The sequence below is a fragment of the Manduca sexta genome, chromosome 17, assembly GCF_014839805.1.
Source record: "Manduca sexta isolate Smith_Timp_Sample1 chromosome 17, JHU_Msex_v1.0, whole genome shotgun sequence".
NCBI classification, from domain to species: domain Eukaryota; kingdom Metazoa; phylum Arthropoda; class Insecta; order Lepidoptera; family Sphingidae; genus Manduca; species Manduca sexta.
The window spans coordinates 836089-853745 of NC_051131.1; the positions used below are offsets into that span (position 1 = coordinate 836089).

The 17657-nt window shown below is 37.1% G+C and overlaps 3 protein-coding genes across 4 annotated transcripts; 2 read left to right on the forward strand and 1 right to left on the reverse strand.

Annotated features, from left to right (window-relative positions):
• The first annotated feature begins 239 nt into the window (after positions 1-239).
• LOC115451785 lies at positions 240-4637 on the forward strand. Its single transcript, XM_030180159.2, has 3 exons — positions 240-2606; positions 2675-2778; positions 3124-4637. The coding sequence occupies exons 1-3, from the start codon at positions 320-322 to the stop codon at positions 4621-4623; spliced, it is 3891 nt and encodes a 1296-aa protein (XP_030036019.2). The 5' UTR covers positions 240-319; the 3' UTR covers positions 4624-4637.
• Positions 4638-5258: 621 nt separating this feature from the next.
• On the forward strand, positions 5259-8727 carry LOC115451786. The gene is made up of 3 exons (XM_030180161.2): positions 5259-6735; positions 6823-6932; positions 7004-8727. The coding sequence occupies exons 1-3, from the start codon at positions 5259-5261 to the stop codon at positions 8549-8551; spliced, it is 3135 nt and encodes a 1044-aa protein (XP_030036021.2). The 3' UTR covers positions 8552-8727.
• Positions 8728-9589: 862 nt separating this feature from the next.
• Positions 9590-14883, reverse strand: LOC115451783 (solute carrier family 25 member 35). 2 transcript variants are annotated; one of them, XM_030180157.2, is made up of 6 exons: positions 14598-14883; positions 13413-13652; positions 11399-11601; positions 10901-11024; positions 10182-10324; positions 9590-9786 (listed from the first exon to the last, which is right to left on the reverse strand). In XM_030180157.2, the coding sequence occupies exons 2-6, from the start codon at positions 13649-13651 to the stop codon at positions 9596-9598; spliced, it is 900 nt and encodes a 299-aa protein (XP_030036017.2). In that variant the 5' UTR covers position 13652; positions 14598-14883; the 3' UTR covers positions 9590-9595. The 2 variants fall into 2 exon arrangements, with proteins under 2 accessions (XP_030036017.2, XP_030036016.2); XM_030180156.2 differs by lacking the exon at positions 10182-10324 and adding an exon at positions 10015-10157 and having other exon boundaries at positions 14598-14882.
• Positions 14884-17657: the final 2774 nt, after the last annotated feature.

Consider the following 17657-nt stretch of genomic DNA (forward strand, 5'->3'; position numbering starts at 1 on the left):
GTTATGACCTACAGCTTAGCTGGGCAATTGGTATCGTTACCCATCTATTATGATTTATAATTGTACAAAATTACTTAGCAAAAAAAATCAATTTCCTGTCCTACCTAGGTATAGCATCTGCATTACATTGATCAGATCTTTTTTTATTGAAAGGCTGAAAAATCTAGATAACTTATATAATTGACATTTTGTCATTTCGACAATTGTTTATATAAAATTATTCGTGTTATAAAGAAAAAAATAGTATAAAAACCCCTTAAATATTATGTTTATATAAAAGTCCTGTGATTAAAGAAGGAAAACATAAAATAAACAAAATATGGCTGTATCAAATGCTATGTTTCTATTTGAGGTAGTGGTAGAAAGTGTAAAGAGTTTGGTCGAAAGTCGCAATCTCGTAATAAGAAGCGACTTTGCTGATGTGTTTTCTCTAGAATTAAAAGATCCTAAACAAATGCACATAGTAATGCCTGAGCCACCTCCCTTACCGCCGGAGCCACCTGGTAAGAAAAAGGCAAAGAAACCTCCAAAACCAAAGCCAGGAAAGAAAGGCGCTATCGAATTGCCACCTCCCGAACCAGTAATACAATCTGGCCAGTCAGTCTTGTTTTCTAGCAGTGCAGAATTTCTTATCCAAACCATGAAAAAGTTCCCAATGGAAGTTTCACTTTGGAGCAAAGAAGATAATTTGGTATTCATAGGATCTACTTTTATACCTTGGGATCCTATGTTTTTGTCGTATCTGGAGAAAATAGCAGATTTTCAAGTGATACCGCCAGTGACATTAAATGAAGAGTATAATATATTTGAAGAAGGCACTGCTAAACCAATGGCTAAGTTGGGAATACAAATTAAATTATCTTATTTAACTGATAAAGTGACTACATCGTTTCGCACATTATCGGAAGATCCTACAATAAAAAAATATTTATACACTGGCATCAATTCTAAAACGACATCTTACATATGCACAATGAAAACTACTGATGAAGATTTTGTAGAAAACTGTAATAAGATAGAAAACAACTACGTCGTAGATAAACCTAAACCGAAAGCAATGATTTTTGCAGATTATAAAAACGCTCCTGGTGCGAATCTAACATTCTTTAATGAAGGAGACTACTGTTGTATGGGTAACGCTGACAAACCCCCAGAATCAATATACAAAGCTCCAGAAACTGCTCCTGACATTGATCGAATAATAGATTACATTAGGAAGATCGTAATATCTTGCAATGACAATATGAGAATGTTAACACCCCGTCCAACGATAAAACCGAGGGTGAAGGCGACTGATATTGACAAATTATGCTACTGCAAAGAGACCTCATGGCCTTCGGGCAAATTAGCTGAAAGATTTAGAAATGAAGTCCAATCTGGACCATGTCCTATATGTAGGGGCGATAGGAATACTGCAAGCAGACCTGGAGCTACTTTCGATATTGCTAATATAAGAGGTCCATGTGGTAGACCAGATTGTAGAATAGCTAGAGAAATCAGAGCATATATTGAAAATCTTGTCGAGGAAGATAATACAGAAATTGATATTGGTGAAATTGTTGGACCTTGTGGAAGTAAAGCTTGTACTCTAGCCGAAAAAATTAATGAGTTTATTAGACACGAAGGTGTCTTCAGTCAGGGTTCTAACTTAGAAGGTTTGTCTACTCAATGTGCTTGCATGAAGCAAATGCAAGATGCACTAGAAAAGAAAAATTCTTGCGATTCTGTATGTGAAAAGAAATGCGACGATAGCACAAGTGACAGTTTTTGTGGAGGAAAGACATGTCCTTTTGGGAAATCAAATAAAAATCAGGTATATAACGTATTTTATTTTACCGTCGAACATGACTTTGAAAAAGAGTCAGGAGGAAGCAGTACTCCTGTCACGGGATCGTCTAAATACAAATATTGTTCGACGGAATGTCCCAGCGTAAAAACGTCGGAGAAAACATCGTGTTCTAAAACCGCTTGTTCTACGTCTCTGACTGACAAACAAGAATTTGCAGAGTCAAAGTGTCAAATGCCTGTATGTCCTGATAAAAGCGCTACATCTCCTCCGAGTCCCGCTGACAGCGATATAGTCATAGATTTTACCGGTATCCATAATCCTTGTTGCGTGAAGTCATGTGATATTGCGGAGCGAGTGAAAGACTTTATAGTTGACGGAGTGATGAGCAAGAAACGCAAGACTATGGACACCGAAGACCCTTGCTATTGCGACTGCGTATGTTCATTTAAATTTTCGAACAAAACAACTTATTGTGCTGTTTGCGGTGGATACGAGTGTATGGGGGATGATATGAAAGATCAGCCTGAATATGCCAAGCCTCATCCTTGTCCCGTATACCACAAATTGTATGATAAAAAATACATTAAAGTTCCTAGTCCTTGGCCTGAAGAGGATAAGCAGAAAAAAGCTCCGGATACTGTAAGTACTAAGAGTGCAAGGACTGTTGGTTCTCGATCTGGGCATTCTGACCGAAAGTTGGCTAGCTCTCGTTCTATGAAAGGGTTGTCCGAAAAAAAAGAGGTTGAGGAAAAAACTAAGAAAGTAAAACAGGAAAAGAAAAAGGTCGGAAAATTTACTGCAAACGTGCAAGAAGAGCGTAGGTATCAAGTGACGTTTCCTCGTAGGCATTGTTTTTATTTTTGCTACATAATTTTTCTGTTTTAGCGCAAGCCATCGTAGAAAAGAAACCAGAAACGAAATATCCGTATCCTGCTGTACCTAAGCACATGGGTTGGAACTGGACTGCTGAAGACATACCAGGGATGAAGGTAATACAAAAGTATCTGATAAAAAAAATCGATAATGTCCCATGGGAGTAAATTATTGCGATAGTATAGCTTGTGTTAGTATAGGAAATGGTCTACCAGTGTCCCAAATTTTATCATGTATATCCAAAGCTGTTTCTACGTTTATCTACTTTTTAGAAACATTCAAATATTTTCACAAACTTTCGCATTTATAATGTTAGTTAGATTAGATTGGCATTTTTTGCAAATATAAAACAACTTTTATACAGAATATCGAGAGGTATAATAATATATTAAACTAAATAAATGTGGATAATAAATTTATAATAGCGTGGACAAAGTTTATTTTTCTTTTTTTTTATCTAGCCCCGTCCGAAATGGAAACCGGGCGCTGCTAATAAAATTCTTGTAAGAAGATACCGCGCCATGAGAGAGGGAGTTGATACAATAGCAAAGAAAAAACGAGCTATGTTGCAAAGGAAGAAGAAAGTAGAGACAAAACCTACGCTTGTAGTAAAGAAACAAGATGGAGAATACACAGTCCAAATGGAGGTATTCAAGAAATATTCAAAAGAGAGATTGCTGTTTCAATATCCATATGATGAACAGCCGCCCATAGTTTACACTATAGGAAAAACTCCAGAAGAGAAATATAAAATACAGAAGCTACGTGAGAGAAGAGAACGGAGAGAAACACGAAGGAAGTGCAGATTGCTACAATCATCATTTAAAGACAAATGTCAAGAGATTTGTTTAAAAGCGTACAATCAAGCAATAGGATTGCTCCCTACACCAAATCCTAACGATCCTGAATGTCCATGCTCTGCACAGCCAGCTCAAAATTTGTCACCTGCCATAGAATCTTGCTCATGTTCTGAAGAAGGAAGTATTTCAAGTAGCGATACTGATGGTGACGAATGGGTAATTGAATTCAGTCCTCCAGCATCTAAATGGGATTCTAAAGCTAAACATCCGCCAGTGTTAACAGATAATGACTGCCAATACAACTATTTAGATTATAAAGTCAAACTATTGGACAAACACGGCAATCCTGTGCCAAGGTATTTTAAAGGTCCTGATGGTAAACAGGAATGCAGTGATTTGGGTGGATTTTGGGGACCTAATCACGTATGGATGGAGATTAATAAAGACGGATATATCGGCGTGGATAACCGCTGGGTGCCAATGAGTTTCACCGGCCCAGATGGCATGATTTATACCGCTGATGAAGGATCATTCACTGACAGCGGCGGGCATCTTCTTAAGATTGGAATAGATGGTTATATCGATAAGGAAGGTAAGTGGGCATGGTATTCTAAGAGAGGTAGGCCGAGAAGTGATAAGTCCAAATCGACGTGTACCACATCCATAATAAATAAGAAAGATGTAAAACCGTCGAAACCAGAACCTCCGGGGAAAGGAGCACAGGATGTGAAGGGCAAGGTAACCCCTGCTAAAGGCGATGACAAAAAGAACCCTTTGGCACCCCAAGGTAAAGGGAAAGATACTAAAGTGAATAAGACCGTATCACACGCTTCTGACAAAGGTAAAACTCCACTCGTTATGAGTATCTCCGTCGATTATGATAGAAGTCACATACAACATTCAGCTGGAGGCCGTAAAAAAAGCGTTGACTCGAAAAAACTGGCTAAGTATAAAGAGATTATGCAAGGTCTTAAGTTATATGATGATTTGTGCGAGCTAAAGGTGCCAGCTAAGACTAATAGGGCATCGAACACACATAGAAAGAAGATTTCGCCGTTCACTATTTTCGAGGGTCCAAACAAGCCACCGATTAACATTGTTAATTCTCCAATTGATAGAACTCCCACGTCTTCAACTAGAAGTGCGATAAATAAAATATAGAGAATACATGTTTTCATTGTTTTTTTATCTCAGTAGGTATGTAGACCCCAGAAGACGCAAGAGGCGCTTACGATGCTGTTCTAATATCTACCTACGACCTATATTGATTAAACTTATTAAACCTTATTATTTGCACAAATTTGTAATAACATTACTGGCCACAAATAAAAATATACAGATTGACAACTACGTATTTGAAAAATTGACACATTCAAATTTCGGCTATGTAATAAATTGCAAGTTTTTTCTTATTTTATTTTGCAAAATTTATTATTAAGTGTTAAAAACGTGTGATCTGACTGTTTACAGTGTAATTAATGGCTGTGTAAAAACTATACAAAATGGCTCTATCGGATTCGATGTTTTTGTTTGAGATTGTTGTCGAAGAACTAAAGAGCTACATAAACTGTAAAGAATTTTATATAAGAAGTCAATTTGCAGACGTATTTACGCTCAGTTTAAAGGATCCTAATGAATTGAACTTACTATTACCTAAGCGGTTAAGAAAAAAAGAATTAATAGGCAAAACGAAGGTTAGAGACAATAAGCCTACTAAAAAGTCACCAGCAGACTCTAAAATACAAACGGGTCAATCTGTGTTGTTTGTTTACAATATAGACTTACTAATATCGAGGATGAAGAACTACCAGATGGAGGTGTCGGTTTGGCACAAGGATTACCTTGAAGACAGGCTTGGTTCTACGCACATTCCTTGGAGTTACGTTTTTATCGATTTCTTAAACAGACTGCACAGAAAAGAAGAACTTTGTAATGTTTCCGCTAGCGGTGAATATAATATATTTGATGAAGTCACATCAAAACGAATGGCTTCTATAAAACTGAATATAAAGTTGACGTACCTAAAAGATAAATTTACATCTGAATTTAGATCTCTGTCTGAAGGAAATCAAAAAACGTTTATGTATACCGGTTTTGATTCTAAACCTACAACTATTTTAAGCACAGTCAAAGAGAATCCGCGGACTCCACTAAACATATTGGAAGAAACCGGAATCATTAAAACGCTGTATCGAGGTGCAAATAAGAAAACGAAAAAATTAAATTCACTCAAAAGTCCTGCCACACATGATAATGTTACAGAAAAAGATCAGCCTGAAGATAAACCTATTATAAATAATATGAAGGACAAAGTTACCGACAATAGTAATCATTACCCGTCTGTCAAGAATATTCTTACTCCCGTAAGAAGTGACACAGACGTAGACAAATGCAAACAAATTGAATTAATAAAATCTAAGTCTTGCACGACGGTTAATCGCGATCAGTACAATATACTAAATTACATCTTTGGTGGTAATAATGGTCCGTTTGGTAATAGCGTTTACTGTGTGGGTTACTTTACGGTAGAAAATGATTTCGATAAGGATCCTAATTCGTCTAAGGCTTCAGTAAAACAGTTAAGCTCGGAAGGGAAATCTGAAGAATCAAAGGAAAAGTATAAATTTAGGATTTGTGATAGCGAATGTCCAAGCAGAAAAGATGGCGATAATACTTGTTCCCAAAGCGTTTGCTCGTTAGATTTACCAGCAGAGGCTGCCAATTTGATAAACATCACTAAATGCAAACAAGTTGAATGTAATAATAGAAAACATAAAGAAGTTCCATCACCTCCCGATGACCGCATTCTTTTAGACATGTCTAACCTTAATAAAGAATGCTGTGGCATTACTGAAAAAATAGAAGAAGTGGTTGGTGGAATGAAAGCAAAAATGAAATTTGGGGACCAGCCATGTTTTTGTTCATGCGAATGCACTTTTGGTTTCACAAAAAAAACTACTTATTGTACCGTATGCGGGGGTTATGAGATTACCGGCGATGATATGCCAACTAAACCAACAGAGAACACTACATTTCCTTGTCCTATTTATCATAAATTGATAGATAAAAATAAATTAAAAACATGGAGCACCTCAGGCAGCGATAGTAAGAAAAAACCCGAGGAAAGTCAAAAGAGTTTTAAAGGTGGTTCGAAATCAGCAGGATCAGATAAACGATCTATTGCGGACAAGAGCGCTGAATCCGAAAAAGAGTCAAAGAAAGGAAAAAAGAAAAAGAAAGATGACAGGTTCAAGTTCAATTACGGTTACCAAGGTATACGTATGTATTTATTAATTTTTTTTGTCTGGTTAAGATATCCCTTAGTTCGTTTTATAACTCGGTTTTATGTAATTTTTGTAGCTCCTCAGATTGGACACAGTCAATGCACATTTCCATGTACTGGAACTTTGGGCGTGGTTCCTAAGCATATGGGATGGTTATGGACTGCTGAAGATGTGCCTGGGATGAAGGTATGTGGCAATCTGCATCGTGATAGGTATAGGGATTTAAGGTTTTTTTTTATGTTTTCTTTTTTTTTTAGTTTCGTCCTATGTGGAAGCCAGGCGCAACTAATAAACATGTGGTTAGGTTACTCAAAATGGCTAAACATCCAGGTCAAGTAATCACTAAAAAGAAGAAGAAAGATGCAACAAAAAAGAAACGACCCATTCAGAGGCCTTTGTTGGTCGTTCAAAAGAAGGAAGGGGAATACACTATTACTATGGAGACTATGAAAGCATACGCAAAACCCAGAGCTATAAATCAAATTCCATTTGAAGATAAGCTTCCATTAACTTATACAATAGGCAGAAGCGAAGAAGAGAACCGTGAACGGCAGAAGAGGAAGGAGCGCGAGCAGAGAAGGCAAGAGAGAGCTCAACGCCAATTTATACAGAGTGCCTTCAGGGACGTGTGTCGTGATATCTGTTTAAAGACATATCAGCAAGCTTTAGGTTTGTTACCCGATGCTGAAAATCCTGAATGTCCGTGTTATCCTGCTCAACCTGATGCTGAACATACGAACCTTGACGTTTCTTGTTCATGTTCCGAAGCAAAATCATCCATAGGTTCTGATACAGACTCTGATGAATGGATAGTAGAATTTACACCGCCTAATGCGATGTTCAATCCTACTTTCAAAGGAAAGAAGGTTATTAAAACAGATAATAGCAGTCAGTACACATACCTTGATTACAAAGTGAAACTCATAGATAGACATGGTAATCCCGTTCCGAGGTTCTTTAAAGGCCTCGATGGTAAGCAGCAATGTAGTGACCTAGGTGGCTTTTGGAGCCCTGAGCACAAGTGGTTGGAGATAAATGTTGATGGTTACGTAGCACCTGACGGCCGGTGGGCCCCGAATGCCTTTATCGGACCCAATGGTGAGCAAATAGACACGGATACTGGAAAGTTCCAAGTAACTGGCGGTAAGTGGTTAGTGGTCGGCATAGATGGCTACATCGACAGTCAAGGTAGATGGAAGTTTTATTCAAGGCCAAGAGACACCTCACCACAGAAAGGCAAAGGCGTGGGTGGCCGAAAAGGCGCTGGACTGAAACTAGATTATAAAAAATCAGAAACAACATGGAGTTGTTTCGGTGATATAACTCCGAGACAGTTGTCTAAGATGGGCATTGTTGGCCACGGGCAAGACAAGAAATTGCTCCTAGCTGCCTTGAAAAATATCTTAGCCACTGGAGAGGATGTGAAAATCCCAGAACCATCCGTTGTTCCGCGTTTAGCGCCATCCAAAAAGCAAAAACGACCAGGGAAGCATCAACCAGGAACTCCTGGTGTCTATGATTCTCGTACATATTTCCAAGAAAGGCATAAATGTCGACATCCTGTTCCTCCTGAAAAGGGTGTCATTTCTGTAGACGCTCGCGGTCGTAAAACTTACTTTAAGCTTAAAGACTACAAAAATAAAAGACCGGATGAGAGAATTAATGCACTTAAAGATTACGGAATCAGCCTAAGCGATTTCCACGAGCCGTGTTTCCATTCGTTCATAGACAGCGAAACTTTGAGGCAGCAGCACCTGGAGAGATATATGACAAAAACGAAATGTGCGTCCACACAGATTGGTTGACTGTTGTCCTGGATATGTCCAAGTATATGGTTTGAATAACTAATTTGTTGTTAAGTTATTTTACTAAGTGCAAGTACATTTTGGTAATGTGATAAGTCAAATTATGTAACGTTCTATAAAATGTAAGTTAAATAAAATATTATTGACCTATGAGAGTATTCTGTTTTATCCGAGAACACGTGTTTTATTTGTAATCTCGGGAACACAAGACGCAGGATAGTGCTAGATTAAAATTTAGAATTATTCAAGTGTAATTATTGAGTATATTCAATGTTATTGCAACGTTAATGTGCTTGGAGACATCACGTGTTTTTTTCAAGTAAGCATTTTTGTTTATTTTTTTATATCATTAACGTAAAAAATGATTTGTTAATGCTTGTATTAAATAGTCCTTTGAATTCAGGTGGCTGGCGGTTGGAAGCCAGGTGCTATCTCTAAATGTCTTCTACGCAAACTGAACAAGGCAAAAGTTCGACGTTCCAATAATGAAGAAAAAAAGCCAACGAAAAAACTTAAAAAACGTGTTGAAAATAAACCTACGCTCATAATAAAGAAGAAAGATGGAGAATACCGAGTTGAAATGCAAGTAACAGGAGAGAAAGATACAGAATATACTCCAGTAGTATACAAGATTGCTAATGAAAGCAACGCTGAAAGACAAAGGCAAAAGGAAGTGCATCGAAGACGCGTAATACTTAAAGCAGTTGACGAAGTCTGGTCAGATCCTTACCATCCGGAGTTATGTGAAGACATTTGCTACAAAACTTACCAACAAGCGATAGGACTTATGCCGTATGATGCCAATAATCCAGATTGCATTTGCTCTGATGAGGATATTGAGACGATTGCTAGTTGCTCCTGCGATGATGTGGATGTTAATTCCGATAGCTCGTCTGACGTTGAATGGGAAATACAATTTTCACCACCTAACGCTCATTGTTAATAACATTTGTGTTTATTAAATAGTTTTAGTAATAAATTTGCTTTTATTTAAAACACGATCTCAATTTAATGAAGGCTTATAAATAAAACCAATGATTAGCTTCAACTTTTTTTATGTAACAATATATTATTTAACATGTCCCATATAACCAGAGACAGTGTGGTGTGGGGTGCTATTCTCAAATATAAAGGTCCAAGACCTTTGTACAAGCCGTATAGGCCTTCTTTTTTGTATATCTTCGTTAGGCAATCTAGGATCCCTGTATATAGAAGACCTCCTTGAGCACCCGATCCTGAAATGATAAATAAAATTTTGTTAGTGGTGTGAGATTAGACATTTATTAATTTAGAATTAGCGTTAATAAATCAATAACCAGTGCCGATATATAAGACGTGGTTAAGTTGAAACCCCCAACCTAAAGGCGTATACTTGATAACATACAAGTACATTAATGCAACTGACAGAAGCGCGTGAGAAGTTAGAACCCAGCCACAAGTACCCAAGCTCTTAAATATTTTACCCTGATTGTAAAGCCGCGTATTGACCACGTCGAGCGGCGTTTCGACAATGACACATAAAATACTGCTAAATAAGCTCGCAACGAACGCGAGCATCGCAGGCGAATGCTCGTAGAAGCCCCGCGCGCGAAGTTCTTCTTTCGCTCTGGAATATTAAAATGAGATTTACCCTGGTTGTAAAGGCGGACGGTGGTAACGTCGAGGGGGCAAATGACCAGCGCGACGACCACCCCGCTTATTGCGCTCGCGCAGAATGCAAGACCGACTTGCGAGTCTGTGCATATGCCTTGCGCCAGTAACCTCTCTTTTGCGCTGAAATATTAAGATCTTGTAGTTAGTATGATGTATCTATTCTTCCATTAACTGAAAAGTAGTGTAGCCAAAATTGTTTCCGGCATAAATTGTATGGAATGGCCGATCGGGCGATTATCGACGTGAAGAGTCAATTTGTGTTGCATTTTGTGTTTTGAGAGATTTGCGTAGAATCTTCTCTTCCCGTTTCCTGAACTCAATTTTTTTTCATAAGTCTGATGGTTCATCCATGATTATATGTTTATGGGCAATGGTTTTTCCTTAGGTTACTATAGTTTGCAGACCAATGGACTGTGAAAAAGATAAAACTTTTAAAAATAAAACATCTTTACAAGAACAGCTACGTCTACTCTTAACTTTTAGGGCGTTCTACAAATATATGCTTTGTCATAAATACTAGATCCAGTAATCAGTTTGGTAGGTAATTGGTGTACCTACATATATTGTATTATTTCGTTGTTTTTCTACGATCCCCCTAGCATTGACGATGGTCATAGGCTGTTAAAATTATCCTGTGATTATTGTCGCTTTCGGTCTTCTGGGATAAAAAAGAATTTAAGTTCCAAAATTTCTTACGCGGAAAATGTGGTAAGCTGTGCTGCGCTACCGACAGCTAGCCTGGTACACGTCGCTGTGACTCCAGCGAAGAAACCTTTCATGCCTTCAGTCTTGTAGATGGTCGCTATACCATCGAACATTCCTGAAAATTACGTAAAATTTTTCATCTGCTTATAATAAATTCTGACATTATTACGCACTAAAACATAATAATTGGAATTTTACAAGGTTTATTTTGAATTTTGAAAACAAGTAGGTGTGGAAACCAGCTAGAAGTATTCTAAGGGAATCTTTACTATTATATAAGACTGAAAAGTTTGTTTGAACGCGCTAATCTCGGGAACTATTACCGATTTTGATTTTTTTTACTAATATGACGATACTTTACTTCTGAGTGCTATAGACTACTTTTGTCTCAGAAAACTTTAGCACGAAGGCGGAACCGCGAGCAGAAGCTACAATTTACATGAAATCACGATATAAAAAAACTAGGTATACATTATTTCGAAATAGTACCGTTATATCTATGCTGCCTTCCTACTGCTATACTAGGATGCGCTGCAGCTTGTATCCTGGTCTTCACTACTGATGCAGGGTTGGCAGCTATGCCGCTCATCACTCCGCTGGCACTTGCCCAGAATATCGCTTTGTTTATACTGATGTCGCCATCTTTGTTCTTAGTCCATCCTTGGACTTCTGCTATGTGGTACATGCCTAATCTAAAAAGGTTTAATAACATGTTGTATTTTGGTTTAGAACGGGCTGGTGTAATATGCTACCATCTCCCCAAAAATTAAAATTGCCCGTGCTAAAAAAAATTGGTAAATGCATGCCGTTTACAGAATTATTTTTTATTTTGGAAAATGGATCTTGTTTTAAAATGACCCCTTGCATTCTATTCTTTTTTCCCTTTTTTAAAGGTAAGAAAGCATTCAAGCCATACATCCATTATAAACAGGTAGCGATAGATTATAACAGGAAAAACGTAATTGGAAGGAGGGGAGTCCAACCAAGAGTCCATTTAACTCTATGAGAAATGATTTATCAGTAAAGGAAGCTAATGAATATTTAAAAAACGAGAAACAATGTTTGTTTCGAATACTTTGATTTCCTTTGTTTATTTTTTGCTGTACTAGGAAATAAATGACAAATCGGGAAACAGATTAATTTCGGTAAATTCACGAAAATTTTATGTTGGATGTAGGCAGCTTACGTATATATGAACGTAAACAAAATAAATTTTTATTCTGAAACGCAAATTTTTATGACAATTCTGTAAGTGAAACCAGATCTCCAAATAATATTTAAAGCCATTTTTATACGTATGTTTCAGACTATACCGTCTGTGCTATAATATATTTAACTAAACGCTCCACGACCTAAACAACACGCATTTCCTTAAATAATAGTTCAATACCATTTAAAAGTTTAGATTCCATAGTTCTGTCTTGGACCTGCACTCGAATATTCTTTTACATTTATCTTCTACGTCTTATTAATTCTATTTATCTTTTACTTATACATTGACTGCCTCGGTAGTGTGGTTGTTATGCGTACGCATCACGAATATGACTAAGGTCTTGGGTTCGAGTTCCAGATCGGGTCAAAAATAATAATTGTGACTGGGTTTTTCAATCTTAAAAATTACTCAGTCGCAGTTCGGAGACAGGAAGTTATCAGTGTGATACCCCCGTGCCAAAGAAAGCACGTAAAGCCGTTGATCCTGCGCCTAATCTCTCTCCGGTTATATCGGATTGCCTTCTTACTGCACTATTGAGTGAAGGAACAGAGATTGCACCTGGGTAATGCGCACACACTTGTGGACTAACAAAATCTCCTCTGTACTTGGCTGATCTCTGTTGAGAGTTTCCGCCGTAGCCAAAATTCGACTAGAAGGGATTAATTCATTCACTTATTAATTATATAATAATATAATAGAGGTATATCGCCTTATCAGTCTAGTCTGCCCAAAGACCTTGTTCGTAGAAAATTAGACAACTCGTGATAAGAAAAGTTTGATAACGTTAGCGTAACGTTTTCCGTAATATATTTATTAGATAATCATTCAACAAAGTCAAGAGCGATACCATCATTGGATATAAAAGGGATCTTATTTTAAAAAAAATTGAGGATATTTAATATATATTCATGTATTTGACCTTCCGTAAATGACAGGGTTCGGTTAAGACGATATTTTATTGTATGGTGCTACCAAATATTTGTAATAATATATGTAGTAATACCAGCTATGCCTGACTATCTAACTACTGGACTAGGCCCTTTTTTATACAAGCACGAAAAGTGACCCCACTCTAACTGATAGTGTTGTGGGATCCTGTAGAATGTCGACTTACGAGAGATGATGACCAATCGACAGTCGACAATCATGCCGGCCTATTGGAACCAAATACGCAGAGGCTTTAGGCCTCATTCCAACACGCTGGCTTAATAAAGGTTGGTATGTTAGGTTTTTTGCAATGTTTTCTTACAACGATAACGCGAGAAATTTTTACCCAAAATGCCAACAAACCTTACAGAATTCATGGTGAATCCCAACACCATGGCCGGAGCCAGGCCTTTCTGCAGAGCCAGGGCTCCATCGGCTCTTGCTATCACGTATAGGGCGTGGAATATGCCCCGGTACCGCGTAGTCTGCTCACTCTTCGCTTTCAGCTCTCCTTGCAGTTGCAGTCTGGTTTTGATGACGTCCATCGGGTTTGTGACGATGGTCGCCCCGGCGCCCGCCAGACCTCCGATCACGAAGTCCATTCTGAGAATTGTTGATCATTAACTATCATTTATTTATTTGTTATTATGGAATTGGTTTCCCATTGATACCATTTTATTATTGCCTCCTTGGCGTATAATACGCAGAAATTAGTGATAATTATTGTGTACAAGCTTCTTGTTAGAAAGATTTAAAAAAACGTAATATGTAAGTAATTACTCGCAATCATAGTAACTAGATGAACATCCTTGTTAATAAGTTTGCTTCTTGCGTACATTTTATTTCAAAAGCTACGGTATTTATATTTAGGTATGTACTCATTTATGTCACGGTTTTATAATACTGCGTTTAGACTATTTATTTAGTAGACTATTATTATTACCCTAACGACAATATTTTAATAATACATAAGGGACTTGCAACTAGTCCTGATAGCTGTAAAATTAGCAATAACTTTCTTTGATTATTCATACGGTTTAAAATACCCACCAAAATCGACTACTGCAATTTTCTTGCTTATTTAATCGTCGGTTTACGGTGTTATTTTGCAAATAAAAAACTATAATTTTGTTTAAATCACTTTTTAGCAAGTATCCAAATCATTCGATCACATGTTACCGCTACCGACTATGACCTTGTGAAGATAAATAACATTGTGATGAGAATTTCTAAGCATTAATTTTAAACGTCACTCACGTGTGAAGAGATCATAGTAGAGACGTAAAACTGGTTAGTTCATAGATTACTATAGGTTACATCTTGGAAAAGTAGGTCAAAATAGCTACTTATGCTAGTAATCATCCTTTTAATCCAAATTTATATAGAAAAATAATTTAAAATAAAAAAAATATCAAGAATTATGTAATTATAGTTCAATAACAATTGATTATATTGGAAGGGATTCAAAAATGTTTGATAATTCGAAAAAGGAACATTGATTGATTGATTATGAAACATCAATTCATTAAATTATTTAGATATAATTACCTTTATAACGTATCACACTATTCACCTCCAAACAAAATTTGCACTGGAAAAACTCACGGGCATTGCACACATTTGTTCCACAGATAACGAATATCAGTTTTGACGAAGCATTAATTTATTCCCGTATTTAATCACATAACACTAAATAAACACAAAACACGACTGAGTTGTGGCATTGAACGTGTATCACTGAATCGCGCTAGATATGACGTCACGTGACGTTTTTGGCAACTGATACGAGGAAGTTAGCGTGATATTGAATGAATGGATGATTCGCGAATGGCCAGTTAGCTCACAGATCGCCTTGGACCTTTCGCTCGGTTGTAAGTGAAAACGAACGTGGCAGCGGCAACTAGACGCTAGCGTCTAGACGCGAACACGGTAAAACTAGGGTTTAATTATCTGTTTGGACTTGGTGCAAAATTTTAAAAGGCTTTTGCCATTTGACTTATTCAAATAGCATTCCAGTATCATTAATAATTACTTTAATCTTATCTGGCAGAATCAGATTAAATCGGTACTAGGTAATTATAAATTAAAATATTCTAACGATTGATGTACAAATTACCAAATAATGGTAGGATAACAACGTACCTAACAATACTGCGACTATCTCTATACTCTTTGTTTTTCGTATGCCTCTAAATTGCACTTGGCTGTAAATACCACACTGACCAGTAAAAGTAGGGCTGTCATTATCTAAATTGCTGATGCCGGATAAACACGAAATATCCCAGATATTTGGGCGAAATACGGGTATTTCCCTGGACACCTCTGAAAAACTATTTTTTGTAACACGCGGGGGCACTGGTGGTGGCGTTCGATCGTCGACTATTTTGCCATGCCTTCTTGAATGGGGGTTATTATGAATGAAATTTTAACTAAGATTTATCGCCTATAAAAAAGATGGATTTCCCCTGATAACAAAAGTGTCCGGGTTAAACAGGACACTTTTTAAAACTCCTCCTGGACGCACCCCGGACGCCCTTCAAACTAGAACAAATCCGGGGAATTCCGGACAGCCCTTAGTTAAACCAAAGCAACCTATATTAAAGTAGGATATACAACAAAAAATGTTAAGGAAAAATCACATAATATAAAGAAGGATACGAAAATATAATACGATTTAGAAAAACAAATCAAAGCAAATTGAAATTGTTTGTTTTGCGTTCTTCAAACTTGGTACACCAGAACTCGTTTTGCGACCTTCAGAGACTTGTTTTGACTTGTTTTTGCCATAATAAACTAGTGTTTATGATCGCAGTTCTGTACACGTTACTCTGTTTTTGGGTCAGTGGTGTAAAGTGGATTATTGGCTCCCGATGCGGACCCAATATTTACTGCCTCAAGACATCGCACGAAAGCAAAAAAGGCGATATCCACAAAAGAAAAATAAGAGTCACGTTCATCTTTTTAAAAAGCTGCGATAGCCTAGTTGGGTGTGGAACGGACTGCCGAGACGAATGTCCACAGGTTCAAAACCCAAGGGCACAAACCTCTCAGTTTTCTGAAAAAAATATGTGTATATTCTTTCTAAATTATCGCTTGCTTTAACGGTGAAGGAAAACATCGTGAGGAAACCTGCATACCTTGAGAAATTCTCTATAGGAATTTTGAGGGTGTATAAAGTCTACCAATCCGCACTAGGCCAGCGTGGTGGCCTAAGGCCTAATCCCTCTCAGTAGTAGAGGAGGCCCCAGCAGTGGGACAGTATGTGATACAGGGCTGATGATGATGATGATGACATCTCTTTACACACTGATACAAACGACAAAAGTTAAAATGTTTTAAACGTTTTATTTTACGCATTTTTTTTCCGCCCTATTAAAATTGCTCCTCGGGGCAAAACGTTCCGTCCACCACAACTACGCTTCGCCACTGTCTCAGGATAATATTATGTATCTCTTAGTGCTATAGATGATATTGTCCTTGGTCTCCATACTTGGACGGATTTACCATCTGTAGTTATACCCTGCATGAAACTGCTCACCTTCAGGAAACTAATTGAGGACCAGCTTGATATGCCATCAACCGCTAGTCTAGAAACATAATCACACACGCCATTATCCCTAAATAGGTAAGCGGAATTGCAACTAGGACATCCACTTTTTGAAGTGTATTCCGTCCCATGATAAGGGGCGAGTATAATGCCATATCAGGCTTTACTAAACTCCAGGCTGATACCGATAAAAATACTAATACCGACATTCCGTTCCATTCGAAGCCAGGACTTCAGATTGGATGTAATGGAGACAATTTTTAGAAACAACTTTATTTTTATTAAGTGGCCATATTGTAACAAGATTAGTTCAAATGCTCCATATTCGCAATAGTTCAAGATCATTACTGTATTTTTACTTTAACCAGCGGTATGAGGGCTTTTCCGACACGCAAAGGTCTCTCATTCACTTCAAGGTCAAATGTCAAGGTCAGAATCGTGAGCAATTCTTACAGTTAATGGGTAATTGATTAGTTTGGATTTAAGGTGATTTTGCACTCGATGGTGTATATCATATTTGTGCCAACAATAGGGTTAGAATAAGATAATGTTAATTAGATAGAAATGAAGAATTAACTTTACAAATTTTCAAAGTAGATGACAATTAAACACAAATAGGGATATTTTTGGGTGGTAATTAACTTAAAAGACCTTATATGCAGCAATTTGTAATATATTTACTCGATTGTAACCTGTTTTGTGTATAATAAAGTAAGAAAAGTGTGAGATATACTCTTCATTTTTAATATGATGTGTACTTGTAAAACAAAAAATATATTTGTCCGCTGGGTAGAAAATACATCATATTCATTAGATTTAAAGATTTTCAATTAGATAGCTAAGTTAATACCTACATCGGAAGGCACAGTCAGTGACAAAAGTAGCTGAACTAATTCAAAACTTGAAATCGCCTTTAAACTTTTGTCTCCGTATCAACAATTATTTTGTTTTTAAATAAATTTCAGAGGCTTTGTTTTATTTTAAACAAGGAAAAATGTATATTTTGATTGAAGTTAGTTTGTAACTTGAAGTTTTTAATTTGTTCAGCTATTTTTGTAGCC